At 51.5% G+C, this 15,013-nt stretch overlaps 2 protein-coding genes across 2 annotated transcripts in view; one reads left to right on the top strand and one right to left on the bottom strand.

Annotated features, from left to right (window-relative positions):
- Positions 1-2,334, top strand: part of SLC51B (solute carrier family 51, beta subunit) — a 3,675-nt gene extending 1,341 nt beyond the window's left edge. The window contains exons 3-4 of the mRNA XM_011968112.1: positions 641-731; positions 2,093-2,334. Coding sequence (XP_011823502.1) covers positions 641-731; positions 2,093-2,297 — 296 coding nt within the window. The 3' untranslated portion in view covers positions 2,298-2,334. The remainder of the gene's footprint in view (positions 1-640; positions 732-2,092) is intronic.
- Positions 2,335-3,632: 1,298 nt separating this feature from the next.
- The window catches only part of RASL12 (RAS-like, family 12), a 19,591-nt gene continuing 8,210 nt past the window's right edge, over positions 3,633-15,013 (bottom strand). The window contains exons 2-5 of the mRNA XM_011968121.1: positions 14,126-14,182; positions 8,527-8,600; positions 7,606-7,796; positions 3,633-4,551 (exon numbers count right to left, since the gene is read on the bottom strand). Coding sequence (XP_011823511.1) covers positions 4,176-4,551; positions 7,606-7,796; positions 8,527-8,600; positions 14,126-14,182 — 698 coding nt within the window. The 3' untranslated portion in view covers positions 3,633-4,175. The remainder of the gene's footprint in view (positions 4,552-7,605; positions 7,797-8,526; positions 8,601-14,125; positions 14,183-15,013) is intronic.

Raw genomic sequence — 15,013 nt, forward strand, 5'->3', positions numbered from 1 at the left:
TTTTTTTGAGGCAGGGTCACTCTGTTGCCCAGGCTGGAGTGCAGTGGCGCAATCTTGGCTCACTGCAAGCTCTGCCTCCTGTATTCAAGTGATTCTCAGCCTCCCAAGTAGCTGAGATTACAGGGGTACACCACCACACCCAGCTAATTTTTGTATTTTTAGTAGAGACAGGGTTTCACCATGTTGGCCAGGCTGGTCTTGAACTCCCGACCTCAGGTGATCCACCTGACTCAGCTTCCCAAAGTGCTGGGATTATAGGCGTGAGCCACTGCGCCCAGCCTTCTTTCTTTGCCTTGTGCCAGCCCCTGGCAAAACTCAAGACTGTGAAGTTTATCTTGGCCCACCTGTCCCCTGCCCTCTGCAGGCCTCTGCCCTTCACCCCTGTGGCCCCACTGTTATTTAGCTGCAGTACTGTCTCCTCCATTAGATTAGGGCTTCTCCAGAGTAGAGACTGTGTCTTCCACCCTCCCACCTGTTACACTGGGAGTGCCCCAGGGCAAGGGGCTCATCTTGGATTAGGGTCTCCACGCAAAGGACAGTTGATACTGTCAGCTGGGTCTGAGCCCAGGGCCCAGCTGTTAGTGGGCTTGAGAGGTGCCTGGCCACTCCTCAGGGCTCTGTCCTGTGTGTCCCTCCCCAGCATCTCCCTGGAATCACTCCATCCTTGCCCTGGCGGCTGTGGTGGTCATGATAAGCATGTTCCTCCTGGGAAGGAGCATCCAGGCAAGCAGGTGAGGAGCTGGTCCTGGGGGGATGAGGTGGTCTCTGAGGGGTAGAGGCCCTGCCTTCCCAGAGGGAAATCTAGAGAGGGGTCACTTAGGGAAAATGGCTGTCTACCCTTTGGGACAGCAAAATTCAGCCTTCAGTGTCCTTCGAGAACCCAAAGCTGTTAAAAACAAAACAAAACAAAAAACAGCAACAGTCCCTGATTACTACCCCCTGGCCCTGGACAGGAAGCAGGCATGACCTGGAGGAGTGTAGCCATTCAGAAGGGGAGCTTGCCCCTCTCACCCTGTCAGGACACATGCACCTCAGCAAGGTCAACTCAGAGATGAGTGGCTGTCCACAGGTACAGCAGACCTGTTCCCCCTACGACCCAGGCAGAATCTCTGGGCTGACAGCTTACCCCCACTGGGTCCCTCCACTATGGCCAGGAAATCTAGGGATACCTTGAATAAAATCAATCTGGAGAGAGGACAGACTCGTGAGAGTTATTAGAAGGTTAAGGAAGTGGGTAGTGGGAGCCAATGAAGGTGGTTGGGGGAGGGGAGTGATGTGTACACGATGGGGTTTTAGAAACATGACTGGTGTTGTGCCTAGGATGGTTTAGAGAAGGAAACACCCAGAAGCAGAGAGATTAGTTAGAAATTTCCTGCAGTAGTGTGAGGGATGAGGTGTGTGGTAACAAGGACCTGTGCTAAGTAGGATAACAGTCCAAGGTTAGAGACAGTGTGGTTAAGTGAAATGAACACAGGACTCAAGAGTCAGGAGGCTTAAGTGCACACCCTAACTATGTGCATCCTTAGCTTTTTTTTTTTTGAGACAGTCTTTCTCTTGCCTAGGATGGAGTGCAATGGTGCAATCTCAGCTCACTGCAACCTCTGCCTCCCAGGTTCAAGCAATTCTCCTGCTTCAGTGTCCCAAGTAGCTGCAATTACAGGCACAACCACACCCAGATAATTTTTGTATTTTTAGTAGAGACGGAATTTTGCCATGTTGGCCAGACTGGTCTCAAACACCTGGCCTCAAGTGATCCACCCGCCTCAGCCTCCCAAAGTGCTGGGATTACAGGCATGAGCCACTGCACCTGGCCTCCGTGAACTACATTTCCTCACTTGGAAGGTGGCGGCGGAGGGGGGGGTGGCAATGATACTTGAGCTCACAGGTGACAGTAAGGACTCCCTGAAATGACACACACGCAAGCGTAAGTCATTTCTCTGTTGAGGGAATATCCAACTATTGCCACTTCTCCCCCAACTGCATACAGACTGCATACAGAATTTTCCCTTCAGATTCTTTAAGCCATTTGGGAGACCCAGTCCTGCCCCAACCACTCAGCCCCCCTGATTAACACTGTTCCCTGTCCCTCCAGAAAACAAAAGATGCAACCACCAGAAAAAGAAAATCCAGAAGTCCCGCATTTGGATGAGGCCAGAACCAAGGATCACAACAGCCTAAACAACCTAAGAGAGACTTTGCTCTCAGAAAAGCCAAACTCAGCCCAGGTGGAACTCGAGTTAAAAGAGAGAGATGTGCTGTCAGTTTTCCTTCCAGACATACCAGAAACTGAGAGCTAGTGAGGGTTCAGAGAAGTCCCACCCTAAGCCAGGCACATGATCTGGGCTCAGCTCAGTGGCCTGAAACCTCTCAGGTTTTACAGTCTCTCCCAAGCAGCCCACTTTTTTCTTTTTCTTTTCTCTTTCTTTCTTTCTCTCTCTCTCTTTCTTTCCTTTCTTCCTTCCTTTCTTTTTTAGCAGATACAATGAATGAACTGCAAGCAAACTAAAATTCTGTTATTAAAAAAAATCTTTTATTAAAATGCTCCTGGAAGTGAGCAGGTGGTATTGCATAGTTTGTTCACAAGGCAGTGGTACACACACACACACACACACAAGTGGCCTGGAGCAAAAGTGCAAAATCCATAGCTGGCCTGTGGGTCGGGAAGCCTGGCTAGGACTCCAAGCATGTGGTCTTGAGTAGTTCACAGCCCCGCTCTGACCTCAGCTCCTCTATTTACAGAATGAGACTGAAGACTGGGTCAGAGATACTGTTTGCAATACAACAGCAGTCCTGAGACTGCTGAGAGGGGAAGAAGCAGGCTTCCAGGCCCAGAACCCCCTTCCCAATCCTTCCACCCACCAGGGCCCTCTCCTTTCCCGCTTGTCTGCTAAGAGTCTGTGCAAGGCTTCCCTTGGACCTGGCGTGTGGTAAACAAAATCAGACAACTACCACGCTGCCTGCCTTGGAGAGCCTTTTCTTGCCAACGGTGGGATCTGAAAGGAGTGTCCTGATCCCATGTCTGAGCCATGGTGTCCTGGTATAAGCTGCGGTGACACCACCAAATAACATATGCAAAAATTTGCTTTATTAACCCAAAATGCTTTAGGTTCTAAAGTGGGCTTTGAACACTCAGACTCATTGCTGAGGGTCCTGGGTCCTGCCAAACCAGACGACAAACGGGTATACTGTGTTTCCACCTGCAAGGGGGCAGGCCCTGTAGCCCCTGGATGGGTCTGATGCTGCTGTGGGCTCCCTGGAGCCCTGGGTAACTCACTGGAGTGACAACTTTCTTCTGCAGCCTGGATCATTAAACTTGACGGAGCTGGTCCTGAGGTTCTTTGGACAGAGTCCTTAACAGTGGGAAGACACATGGGGAATCTGTCTGCTGGTGAAAGAACTCTGGGGCTCCTTACATTGGACAACCCACAGCCCCCTCCCTTTTATCCTCATTGAGACATCAAGTGTTGGAAATACCCCTTCCTGGGGCTTCTTCGCCCCGCCCAGGCTGTCCATTGGATTATTTTAACTAGATTTCCTTGAATAAACTGTGGGGTTTATAGCCTGGGCCTTCTGTGAATTCCTTGAATAAACTGTGGGGTTTATAGCCTGGGCCTTCTGTGAATTCCTTGAATAAACTGTGGGGTTTGTAGCCTGGGCCTTCTGTGAAGTCAGCAGATGACAGGAGGGCCAGGCTCTGGCCTCTGAAATGGCAGCGCCCTGCCTTTCCCGTCCACCAGGTGGCGCAAGGACCCCAGGGCTGTCATTCTGCAGGTTCTCGGGCCTGACATTGACAGAGCTATCCACCTAGACCGTCCACTAAGGGCCACAGCTGGCCCAACTGTAGCTGGAGCAGGAAGGGCTGATGGCAGCAGGATGGACACTGCAATTTCTTCCTACTTAAGGCTGAACCCAGGTCTCTGGGTTGTCACAGTGGCTGTTTCCCTCCAGGGCCACAGATGCGGTGGTTACCATGAAGACCAAGGCCTGGAGGGAACAGAAGCAGCATCCCTGCCTGCCACTGCAGCTCACACAGTGAACTGAGTGTAGGGACACTGCTTGGTGCTGGAGGTGGGGTCTGCTGTTCATCAGAGGGAAAAACCGGTGGTGAGAAGCCAGCCCCTGCCCCGCTGCAGTCCTGTCCACCCACCGAGCCTGGGGTTCCTGGGGAAGGGTCCTCAGAAGATCTTGAAGCCCTTCAGGAGGGTCAGGGTAGGCGCCTTGCGTTTGCTCTGGGCCCGGGATGACTTCACGGTGACCAGCTTGGCCTGGGCCACGGTGGGCATCTCCTTCAGGCTGACAGTGGAGAGTGTGTTGAAGGTGCAGCTGGCCAGCCCATGCCGGGCGGTGAGTGGGGCCTGGTGGGGCAGGGCCCTCTCCTCGGAGATGAAGAGGGGCCGGGTCAGGGGGCTCTTCTCCAGCTCCCGCCGTGCCTCTCGAACTGCCTCATGGAAGACGTGCTGCACGTGCTCAAAGTCCAGACAGGCAGAGACCTCGAAAAACAGGCACCCAAACCTGCCTGCCAAAGCCACACCCTCTGCCTTGGTGACTTGCCTGGTGAGGAAGCAGGGTGAGGCAGGGAGTTAGGAGCAGGCTGTGCCAAATCAGGCAGACCAGCTCCTACACCCGGCGCCCCATGGACTAGCTGGGTGGCCTGGGGTCATCTTCACCGCTCTGAGTCTCAGTGTTCTCATAGGTACAATGGATTACTGACCTCTGCCCCTCAGGGTTGTTCGGATTACGAAAGACAATTTGTTTCAAGTGCTTAGCACAGTACCTGGCACAGAGTCAGTGCTCAATAAATGGTAGCTGATGTCACCCAAGCAAGAATTTTGGGGTGAGGATGAGGGTAAGAAGCTACTCCAAATCCCCTATGCTAAACCCTGCCTGTGACTGGAGGAAGCAGGCCATTCCCGGCCCCATCTCTTCTCTACCCCAACATGGGTCCCTGGGGCAGGAAACGGGCCACCCACAGCTCTGGCTTGTGGGATCAGCTCTAGAGAGAAGCAGTCGTTTGGATTGAAGGGTTAGACCACAGAGGTGACTCCAGAAGCCTGTGGTTGGCAGAGTTCTCAGGGCTCCTGGGGTGTTCTGTCTGCCTCTCCAGGACAGAGGCAGGAGAGGGCAGGGGTGACAACATTTCATGGTGAGGAGGGCAAAAGGAGAGAGGGGGCAACACCTATTCTGGCTTGGTCCTACACCACCTCCCATGAAGGGAGGATAGAATATCCGAAACTTGGGAAGGTCGTGGAAGTTTCTGACCTGAAAGCCATGGGAATCGAGGTGGGAGGAAAAAGAAGACTGACTCTTGCGTAGGTCGGATGTCTAGAAGAGGGAAGAGACAGGGGGGTCCCTGAGGTCTTGGGGCCGAGATTTCACTGGCTGCATCTTCCTGCCCTACTGCTGAGCTGTCCCACTGCTCACTGCCAAGGATAATGGCACAGCCACTAGATGAGAGGAGGCACTCATGGGCCATGGCAGGAAAAGTTTCTGAGCCCAGGGCTGATCTGGCAGGAGCACGGGCTGAGAGTGGGCTAGCTGCCCCGGGTGCCACTCCATGGTGGGGGGAGTCTCAGAGAGAGTGAGTGACTGGGACAAAACGAGTCAGAGGCATGGAATCTATTCCCCACCCAGGGCTGGTTTCTGCCAGTAAGCTCACCGCTTCCTGAGGAACCGTTTTGGAAAGAACACTTGCTATTATGTGCTTTTATGATGAGCTTGAATCTGCAACTTTGTCATTGTGGGGGCTTGAATAATGAATTTTCACAAACACAAACCCCGTGTGTGTGTGCATGTGTGTGAGTGGGTGACAGAGGCACAGAACATTGTTCTTTTTCTTATTTTGTTGCATCCTAGTGAAAATTTTATCAGTGGCTTGGGAAGCACCAACCTAACCCAGATTTTACCCTTCAAACAGTGAGACAGTCATGGGAGACAATGACCAATGCTCAGCTAAAAGTTAGACTTCTTGTGCTTCCCAGAATCTCAATCTACTAAACTCGGGACTTGATCGAAGAATGAAATAGGAATACATTGTCCTAAGTTGTTTTTAGGGAACAGGTGGGATCAGCTTCATTTAAGCATGTATTCTTTGTTATTTGCTCCCAAACCATTTTAGACAATCTCTTTGGCAAAGACTGGAGTCAAAAGAGTGATTCGTAGTTTTTTCCCTGTATTGAAACTGGCCTACTCACAATCCAGTTTTCTGACCCCTAAGAGGGTCTGCGATTCCTCAAAGACTACCTTCAGCAGCTTTCAGGTCACATGACTTCCCTCATTCACGGAGACACAATTTGCCTGGGTCTGAGGGCTTGGCCATCTTTTTGAAGGCCTCTCACCATAGTCCCCCTTCACGGCCCCACACCTCTCTTTTTCCCACTGCCCATCTGACCCGTTCTAAACAAAGGGTCCCCTCCTTGTTAACACCAGTCAATATGCCCTCGGGGCCTAGGGAAGCAGGACAGACCACCCGTGAACAAGGAGGGATGAGTGGCTGGTGGAAGGGGCTATCTCTTGAAGGTAGACTGGCCACAGATGACAAAGGTCAGTGCTGGAGAAGTTCAGTGGCATTACTCATTAAGTTCAGGCATCACAGTGTCAAATGCCTCAGGGCCAGGCAGGCAACTTGAATGTGTGGAGAGGGTGGAGGTAAACCATGGGGAGCGGCGAGGCCCGGGGTCGGCTGGAGAGAGCGTGCCCCACCTCAAAGCATTCCAGTTCTAGGTCTTTTAAGACACTATGCCAGCCAAGCAAAATATGGCTGCAGTATTTTTCAGTAATGTGTCCTCTGGCCCAGTCTCTGACCTCTGATTTGAGTCCAACCCTTTTTAAGAGAACCCGCCGTCAGCCCAGTCAACCATGGGAGTGAGTGTGGGAGGCTGGGTCTGGGTGAAGGGAGAGCCGGTTGGACTAGAGCAGACACCTGACCAAGGAGCCAATCAGAATTGGAATCGGGCACTAGATCAGTCAGCTGCTAGGAGTGGGGCTGGAAGGTCAGGATAGACTCAGGCAAGAAGGGTGAATCCAAGAGAATCCACAGAGACCCAAGAGGGAGGAAGGAGTGGTTGCTCTTCTGACTTTCAGGGTGTAGCCCCTGTGTGACCCAGAAACCTTTCCCTTCAAGTCCTTGGCTGCCTGGAAGACCAACATCTACAATACCTTTATAACATAATCCCTTCGGCCGGGCACGGTGGCTCACGCCTGTAATCCCAGCACTTTGGGAGGCCGAGGCAGGTGGATCACGAGTTCAGGAGTTCAAGACCAGCCTGGCCAACAAGGTGAAATCCGGTCTGTACTAAAAACACAAAAATTAGCCAGGCATGGTGGCAGGCACCTGTAATCCCACCTACTGGGGAGGCTGAGGCAGGAGAATCACTTGAACCCAGGAGGTGGAGGTTGCAGTGAGCTGAGATGGTGCCATTGCACTCCAGCCTGGGTGACAGAGTGAGACTCCATCTCAGAAAACAAACAGACAAACATATAATCCCTTCTACCTCAATTCAAGGGGATGACTGTTCTTAGCAGCCCACTAATCCCTGAAGATGCCACCTGCCCTTACAAGCGAAGAAAGCGAGCTCTGGAGACAAGGGCCAAGCAGGCCGTGCTCACCTGTACTGAGCCATGTCCAGCTTGTTGCCTAACAGCAGGGCAGGGACGCTGCGCTGTGTCTCCTTCGCGTGCAGGGCAAGCAGCTCCAGGTAGCTGCTGCTGCTATCGAAGCTCTGGCGGCTGTCGACGCTATACACCACCAGGAAGGCATGGGCCCAGTTCAGGTAGCGCTCGCAGTTCCTGGGGGTGTCCTGGGGTGAAGGAGAGAAGCCCCACCAGAGGAGGGGCAGAGAGGTTGGGGTAAAGGCCTTCACCTGAGCCGTCCAATCCCACCTCCCCACTCCCCGGGCTTTGTATATTGTTTCCCAGCAGAGCCCTTTCAAAGGGGCACTTGAGTGTGGATTTGGCTTGGTGTGAAAGGAGACATTGTCTCATGAACCTCCCTCCCACCACCCAGCCAGAGACTTGAAGACCTTGGCCCCTTGGGCCCAGAGCCAAAGACTCTGGCATGGTCCCTACAGAGACCTGGCTGTCCCTGGGCACCACTGGTTCTGGGTTGGATTCATGCTGCCCCTTTGGCTTCTGAGAGTAACTGGCATCCAGCCTTGGCAGGGGGTGGTGAGGACATGGGTGGAGACTTGTGTGTGGGAGAGACCTGGGCTAAGGGGATCTCACCAGGAGCATCTGTGTAAACAGGTGTGTACCTGCCTCCTCGTGTGCACAGGCACAGAGCTCCACAGCACAAGATCTCAGAGCAGATGCCAGCAACCATCATGTCTCTCCAGGCCCCATCCCATCCTTCTCATTTGGCAAAGAAAGGATTCAGACCCACAGAGATCAAGTGCCTTATTCAGGGTTACACAGCAAACTTGAGCTTAAAAGGCATCTAAATGCACATCTGAGGCCTCGCGCTCTGGGCCAGGACTTCTCAGGAGGCCACAGTGACTCGCAACAGTGCATAGGTAATGGAGGTAATGTTACCAGGTCTGCAGTGTCCATGACCCTCAGGTGGACAGGCTGATGGTCCACGGTCTCCTCGGAGCTGTAGGTGTCCTCTACAACACAGATGGTTAGCCAGGTCAGACACAGTGCCTTGGGTGTAAGTTTGAGCTTCCCTCTGTGCTAGACCCATGTGGCCTTGGGGGACCATAGGAGCTGCTCTGGGGCTGGGACCACTGGAAAGTCCTTGGTTCTCACAATCATGGAGGCTACAGGCAGGCCCTCCCACCAAGGAGATGCTGCTCCACCTGCAGGACTCAGCATCAGTGGTTACTCACAGACCATGGCTCGGGGGCGGGACTGTGTTCTGGACCTACACACAAAACCAGCAGGATAGAGCCAAGTGTGTGACCCCTAGACCCTGTTAGCAGCACAGGCTGGCTCAGGAGCAGCACTGCTAGCCCCTCTATCCCAGAACCCCAGTCTTTCCCACCTTCTTCCCTTCCGACCACCCTCCTGCCCGCAGTGGGAGAAAAGACAAGGGAAAAGAGAAGTACATGATACGATGGAAGGACGGCAGTCAGACCCCCTTTAGAAGTTCCAAGAAGGTTTTACAAACAATCCTTGTCAACATGACAGCAGGGGAGTCAGTCTAGTGTAGTCAGAAGTTTTCAGTTGGAGAATGTGGTATTAAACCCAATGTCAGCAACTTTTTAGCTTTGTGACTTGGCCAAATCACTTCAGCTCTCTGAGGCTGTTTCCTCATTTTAAAACAGGAACACTATGATAACATTGCTAACAGTTTCCAAGCATTTCCTCTGTCCCAGGCGCTGTGCTAAGTGCTTGACATTAGCTCATTTAACAGTCCCATCTCCCAGGGCTCTGTAAGAACTCGATGGGCCCCCCTGGGCATGGGGCCTGGCTTACCACACATGCCTGGTGAGGACAGTGGGAACCATGGTTCTCCAAAGTTAATAGGGCAGGATCACATTCCCAGGTGATTTTCTTTTTTTTTACTTTTGAAATACTTTAGACTGACATAGAAGTTGTAAAATAGTACAGAGTTCCTGTGTACTCTTCACCCAGCTTCCCCCAGTGTCATCACCTTACATAACCACAGCCCAATGATCAAAAAGAAACTTACATTGATACCATACTATGAACCAAACTAGTGACCTTATTTGAATTTCTCGAGTTGTTACTATATATATATACATACACACATATATATACACACACATATAGTTCTCATGATCTCAAATCTGAGAAGGCAGCAAGTGGCCAGGCATGCAGAGGAGCTCGCGGCCATGTTGGCAGTCATTCTCCCCAACCCCAATCTGTGCCTGTGTCATTGGCCCACATGTGTGAGTGTACTTGGTTATTACCTTTCCCTAGGTGTCCCCTGCCCCTAGTGGCCCTAAAGAAGACCCCTTTTGGCAGAATTGGGATGGTCTCTGCCCTTCTGGCAGCACCCACTGTGAGAGGGCACACTCCCAACCCTGGCTGAATTTATAGTCAAACACGTCTCTCTGAGGGCTACTGGCAGCCAAGCCAGTCTGGACACTCTCCAGGTCCACTAGCATCCAGCATGAATCACAGACAGCTTCTTGTCCCCAGCCTGCTTTGGGGACTTGGATAAATAGCTGCTCTTATGCAAAGACAAAAAAAAATCTAATGGAAACTATGTTCCAAATGTTTAACTATATTTAGTCCAAGAAGAGCTGCCCCTAGTTGCTTACATCTCTTTCAGATGTCTTTATTTTCCACTCAAAGATGTCAGATGCACCCCTTTTAGGGGTTCCCCCCAATGGGTGCAGTGTCCTGCCCAGCCCAGTGAAAGGCGCTAGCCCACCCTTGGTCTCCTGCCGACAGCAGGACAGCCTTTCAAGGTTGCTGTTAGCTCCATTGTAGAGAGATGACAAGGTGAGGCCCAGAGAAGGGATCTCGCCCAAGGCCACACAGCACCTAATCAGCAGTAGGAACTTGAACTCAGGGCTTCTAGGCTGGGCTGTGTTCACATTGGGACTCCCTCACCCCGTGACTGCTCAGTGAATCAGCCTGCCCTCCAGCTCTGTCTGGGCAGAGTATGAGGAAAGATCAGAATCGCCCAGTCCGGCAGGGATGTGGAACATGGCTGTATGAGCTGGAAGAAGCCTTGGCGCTCATACTGTCCAGCCTCCCTTTACAGAAGAGGTGATGGGCCTCAGGGGCTGGGGCAAGAGTGAGGGGCTCCTTTCCCAGTCACAGTAATGTCCAGACTTCCTATCACCAAGTCCCTGCCTCAGAGTACTCTGGTGTCCTTAAATATAAGGGCTTCCTAACACCTGGTTCTAATTAATAGTCTATGGACTTTTGTGCTGAGAGAAGAGTCATTTCCCAAAGTTTTGAATTTGTCAATGTTTTCTTCTCATTCACAGTAATAATTTTTTAAATGGCACCACAGAAGCTCACATCAGAGTGTATATAGGGTGCTGCCTCAGAAATGGTGCCTATATCCTTGCTGGAGGAGGAGGAGGGCAAGAAGAGTAAGAAGCTGACATTCTCCCCTGGCTGAGCCAGATGAGGCATGGTCAACCCTTCTGGGAGAGGAGAATATTCTCCTGGAGACCCCTGCCCACTCCTGTGGGGCTCAGCACAGGCAAAGCCCTTCCACAGACACTGAATCTCTCAGCTCCTACCAGCTCTAGGAGACATACCCCAGAACACAGTGCAACTCTTACACAGTCAGAGCACAGGCTATTGGTCCCATCTTCCAGATGGGGAAACTGCATCTCAGAGGGCCCTGTGCCACACAGACCTCTGACTCCAGGCCCTCTATGACATGAGGCTGCTCCTGGCGGAGAGCAACTGGAGCCATGCCTGGTCTTCCTTTGTGCCTGAGGGTCTCCATAATCTTAAGGCAAATCACTGGACCCTCTCTTCCTCCATGTCTTCACCTATAAAATGAGGATCATGATAGAAGCTCTTCTTTAAAGGGTAATCCTAAAACCAAAATTTACCCCCACAGTTAAACGCTCATCTACACTGAGGCTAGTACTGTGCTACCTGCTGGAAACGGGAATGAATCTCCATCCTCCAGGCTCACCAAATGAGCTGAGGCTCTCAGAAGACCTAGGAAGGGCATAGAGAGTGGTTTTACCAGCATTACTGATGGCTAGCTCTCCGGTGGTGGAGAGCTTTATCCACAGAAGGAAAGGTTCTCGTCTCAGTCTCTGCTGCTGCTGCTGCTGCTGGAAACAACAATGGGACAGTGGCCGGAATGTTCAGGCCCTTCTCAGCAGAACCTTCGAGGAGTGGCACAGGCCTCCCAGAGAGTCTGAGGGGAGAACGTCTGGTTGGCTCTCTGACTCGTGGGCTGTCAGTGTAGTGTGAGAGACCACATGCCGAGAGGACTGACCATTGTGAGGCTGCCCACTTCCCAGACAGTCTGCCCACGCATTCCACTACCAGGTCAGAACTCCAAAATTACTCAATCAGGAGGCTCAAACCACCACTGTAATAGGCTCATCCGGTGGGACCCTGTGACAGGATGGATTGGAAGGCAGGGAGGAAGAGAGACTGGAGGTGAGTTGCCAGGAAAAATACCAGATGCCCAGTTAAATCTGAATTTCAAACAAAAAGGAATAATTTTTGGTATAAGCATGACCCATGCAATATTTGAATTAGGCCGAATATGTCTTTTGAGGCCCTGTCCTTGGGAATCTCCCTTGTCCTTTCCCAGACACCATGTCTGCTTGTGTGCCTTTCCTTCCTGTCTTCCCACCTCACCTCTGTCCTCAGTTTCTCCACCCCATCTCTATTCCACGCTCTGGCCCCTCCCAACACCTCACCGGCCAGCACACCATTGCGTCCTGTGTCCTCCTCTCTCTGGAGCTGACCTCTGCTAACCAAAGGGCCTCCTCTGGGTGACCTTGGCCCAGAGTCCTCAGCTCCTTGGGCCTGTTTCCTCCACTGTAGCACTGAAGGGCTGTGCCAAGGCCTTGGCACAGGGATCAAGCAGAGCTTCGAGGAACAAATCCCTTAGGGACTGTCACCATGTCACCTGCCCTGAATCCCTGACTTATCCACGGGAACCCCTTTGCTCTCTCTGTTTGACACGCTGGGGTTCTGTTTAAAATTTGGAAGAAGGGATTCTGCTACCTAAGGAAAAGCTTTTTTAAACCAGGGGACTAAATAGCCATGATGTCTCTGCCTGCTCCAACACTGTGATTTGGTGCTGGATTCCAGCCTGAACTAAGGGGTTGGGCACCACTAGGGTAAGGAGCTCTCCCCTCCAGGTGCGGCAGGAGCACCATATCAGGGGCCTGCTGCAGGCAGTGCAGGGGGTTTCCACTTGTGTCACAGAGCCTTGGGCTTCTTTGGAGGGCTGTCAGGGGTCCCAGGAATGCTTTATTTGATTTGTATGAATGGGGAAAATAATCCAAGACTACAACACCCATTTTCAAAAGGCTAAGTTCATCCAGACACCTTATGGCTCTCAGTGAACAGTTTACAATAGACAAATGTTATACACGTGAGCTTTAAGCAACATTTCTACTAATAAAATCCTGCTTTGATTTGTTTTAGAAGGGAATCTAAGCCATTGTGTACAGGAAGCCATTTGAGGAAGGAAAAGCAAAAATGCATTGAGTGCCTACTGTGGGTCAAGTACTATGCTGGATCTTTTACATGTGTTATTTCTTTAATCCTCACAGCAATTCTCTGAGATAAGTATTGTTTAATGCCCATTTTACAGATGAGGAAACAGTAGCTCAGAGAGGTTAGCTGACTGGCTCAAGTTTGCCAATAAGGAGCAGAGCCTGGTAGGATTCAAACCCAGCTTTGACTGACACGGAAACATTCCTTTTTCCAATATACCATGACGCAGTGATAAAAACAAGAGTTGTTTTCTCATATAGTTAAAAAACTGGTTCAGAAGCCAGCACCACTAGAGAATTCCTCAAATGTTTGCCCAGCTTTTCTGGAAGAGAACACTGACCATCCTGAAGAACAATACCTATTTGTTTCTGAGGTTTTTTTGTTTTTGTTTTTGTTTAGATGGAGTCTTGCTCTGTCGCCCAGGCTGGAGTGCAGTGGCGCGATCTCGGCTCACTGCAACCTCCAACTCCCGGGTTCAAGCAGTTCTCCTGCCTCAGCCTCCCTAGAAGCTGGGATTACAGGCACACACCACTACACCAGGCTAATTTTTGTATTTTTAGTAGAGACGGGGTTTCACCGTGTTGGCCAGGCTGGTCATTAACTCCTGACCTCAGGTGATCCGCCCGCCTCAGCCTCCCAAAGTGCTGAGATTACAGGCATGAGCCACCGCGCCTGGCCTAAGAATACTACCTGTTTGGATGTGGATGTCCTGCTATGTTTATTTTTATTTTTTTAGTTCCATCATACTTCATATTTTAGGGTAAATCAGCCTTTCTTAGTTCTGTGAATTAGGCCAACCCCCCAATTGTCTGGGGTGGGCTGTGGAAGGGGTATTTCTGACACCTAAAACACTTTCCCCCATGGGCTGGGTCATCCTGGCGGCTTCTCCCTTCTGTCCCCAGACATGCAGTCCTGGTCAGTGCCCACCCACGGGGTAGGTCCCAGGGGAGCACTCCAGGTGGGGCGCAGGCAGCAGAGGGTACAGGGAGGAGTAGTTTCTTACCCAAGTTGGGGTCATATTCACTGATAAACCTCTTGGTCAGAAACTTCACGGTCAGGGCTGCAAGAAGCAGAAAGAGGTTGGCTCCATCTCTGCTGCCATGTCTAGCTGCTGGCCCCTCGTTTTAGGGAGGCCTTATCTAACCTCTGTGATCCCTGACTGACATGAAACTCAGCTGTCCCAGAGAATGAAGCTAGGGAACTGAGGAATTGGTTTGAGAGGCTCAGAAGGAAACCAGAAATATGGGGAACCAAATGCCTCTAATTGCACCGGGAATTTTTCTTAATGGCAAGGAAAGCAATGAGTGGCGAGCCTAAGGGGTGTTTGTGAAGGTATGAACTTAGGGGTCAGGACCCATGCAACCATTACCCTAGAGTCAGCCTGGTGAAACCTCAACTGAAGGGAGGTATCGCCCACCCTGGACAAGTCATAGAGATTCTGAAATATGGGGCTATTTATTCCAGGCTTTGGCTATAAGCCAAAAACACAGGACGAGCAGAGTTGATCACAGTGGTTGATCCTTGGGAAGGGTATAAATCCCCAAGCGCCTGGGCTTTCCAGGTAAGGTCCAGGTGAGTTCTGTGTCCGGAAGAAACACACTCTGGTCCTGGTCTCCCACATCGCAAGTCTTGGCTCTCTCTGGGGCCTCTACACTCATCACGAGTATCTTGGCAGAATGTAAAACTCAAGAATTAAGCTCTCTGGTTCAGAGTGTAGCCACATAAAGCAAGGACCAGCCAACTACTATGCTGGACCCTCAAAAAGTAATGTTCAGGCCGGGCGCGGTGGCTCAAGCCTGTAATCCCAGCACTTTGGGAGGCCGAGACGGGTGGATCATGAGGTCAGGAGATCGAGACCATCCTGGCTAATACGGTGAAACCCTGTCTCTAC

Source organism: Mandrillus leucophaeus, unplaced genomic scaffold (assembly GCF_000951045.1).
Source record: "Mandrillus leucophaeus isolate KB7577 unplaced genomic scaffold, Mleu.le_1.0 Scaffold12, whole genome shotgun sequence".
In the NCBI taxonomy this organism is placed as follows: Eukaryota; Metazoa; Chordata; class Mammalia; order Primates; family Cercopithecidae; genus Mandrillus; species Mandrillus leucophaeus.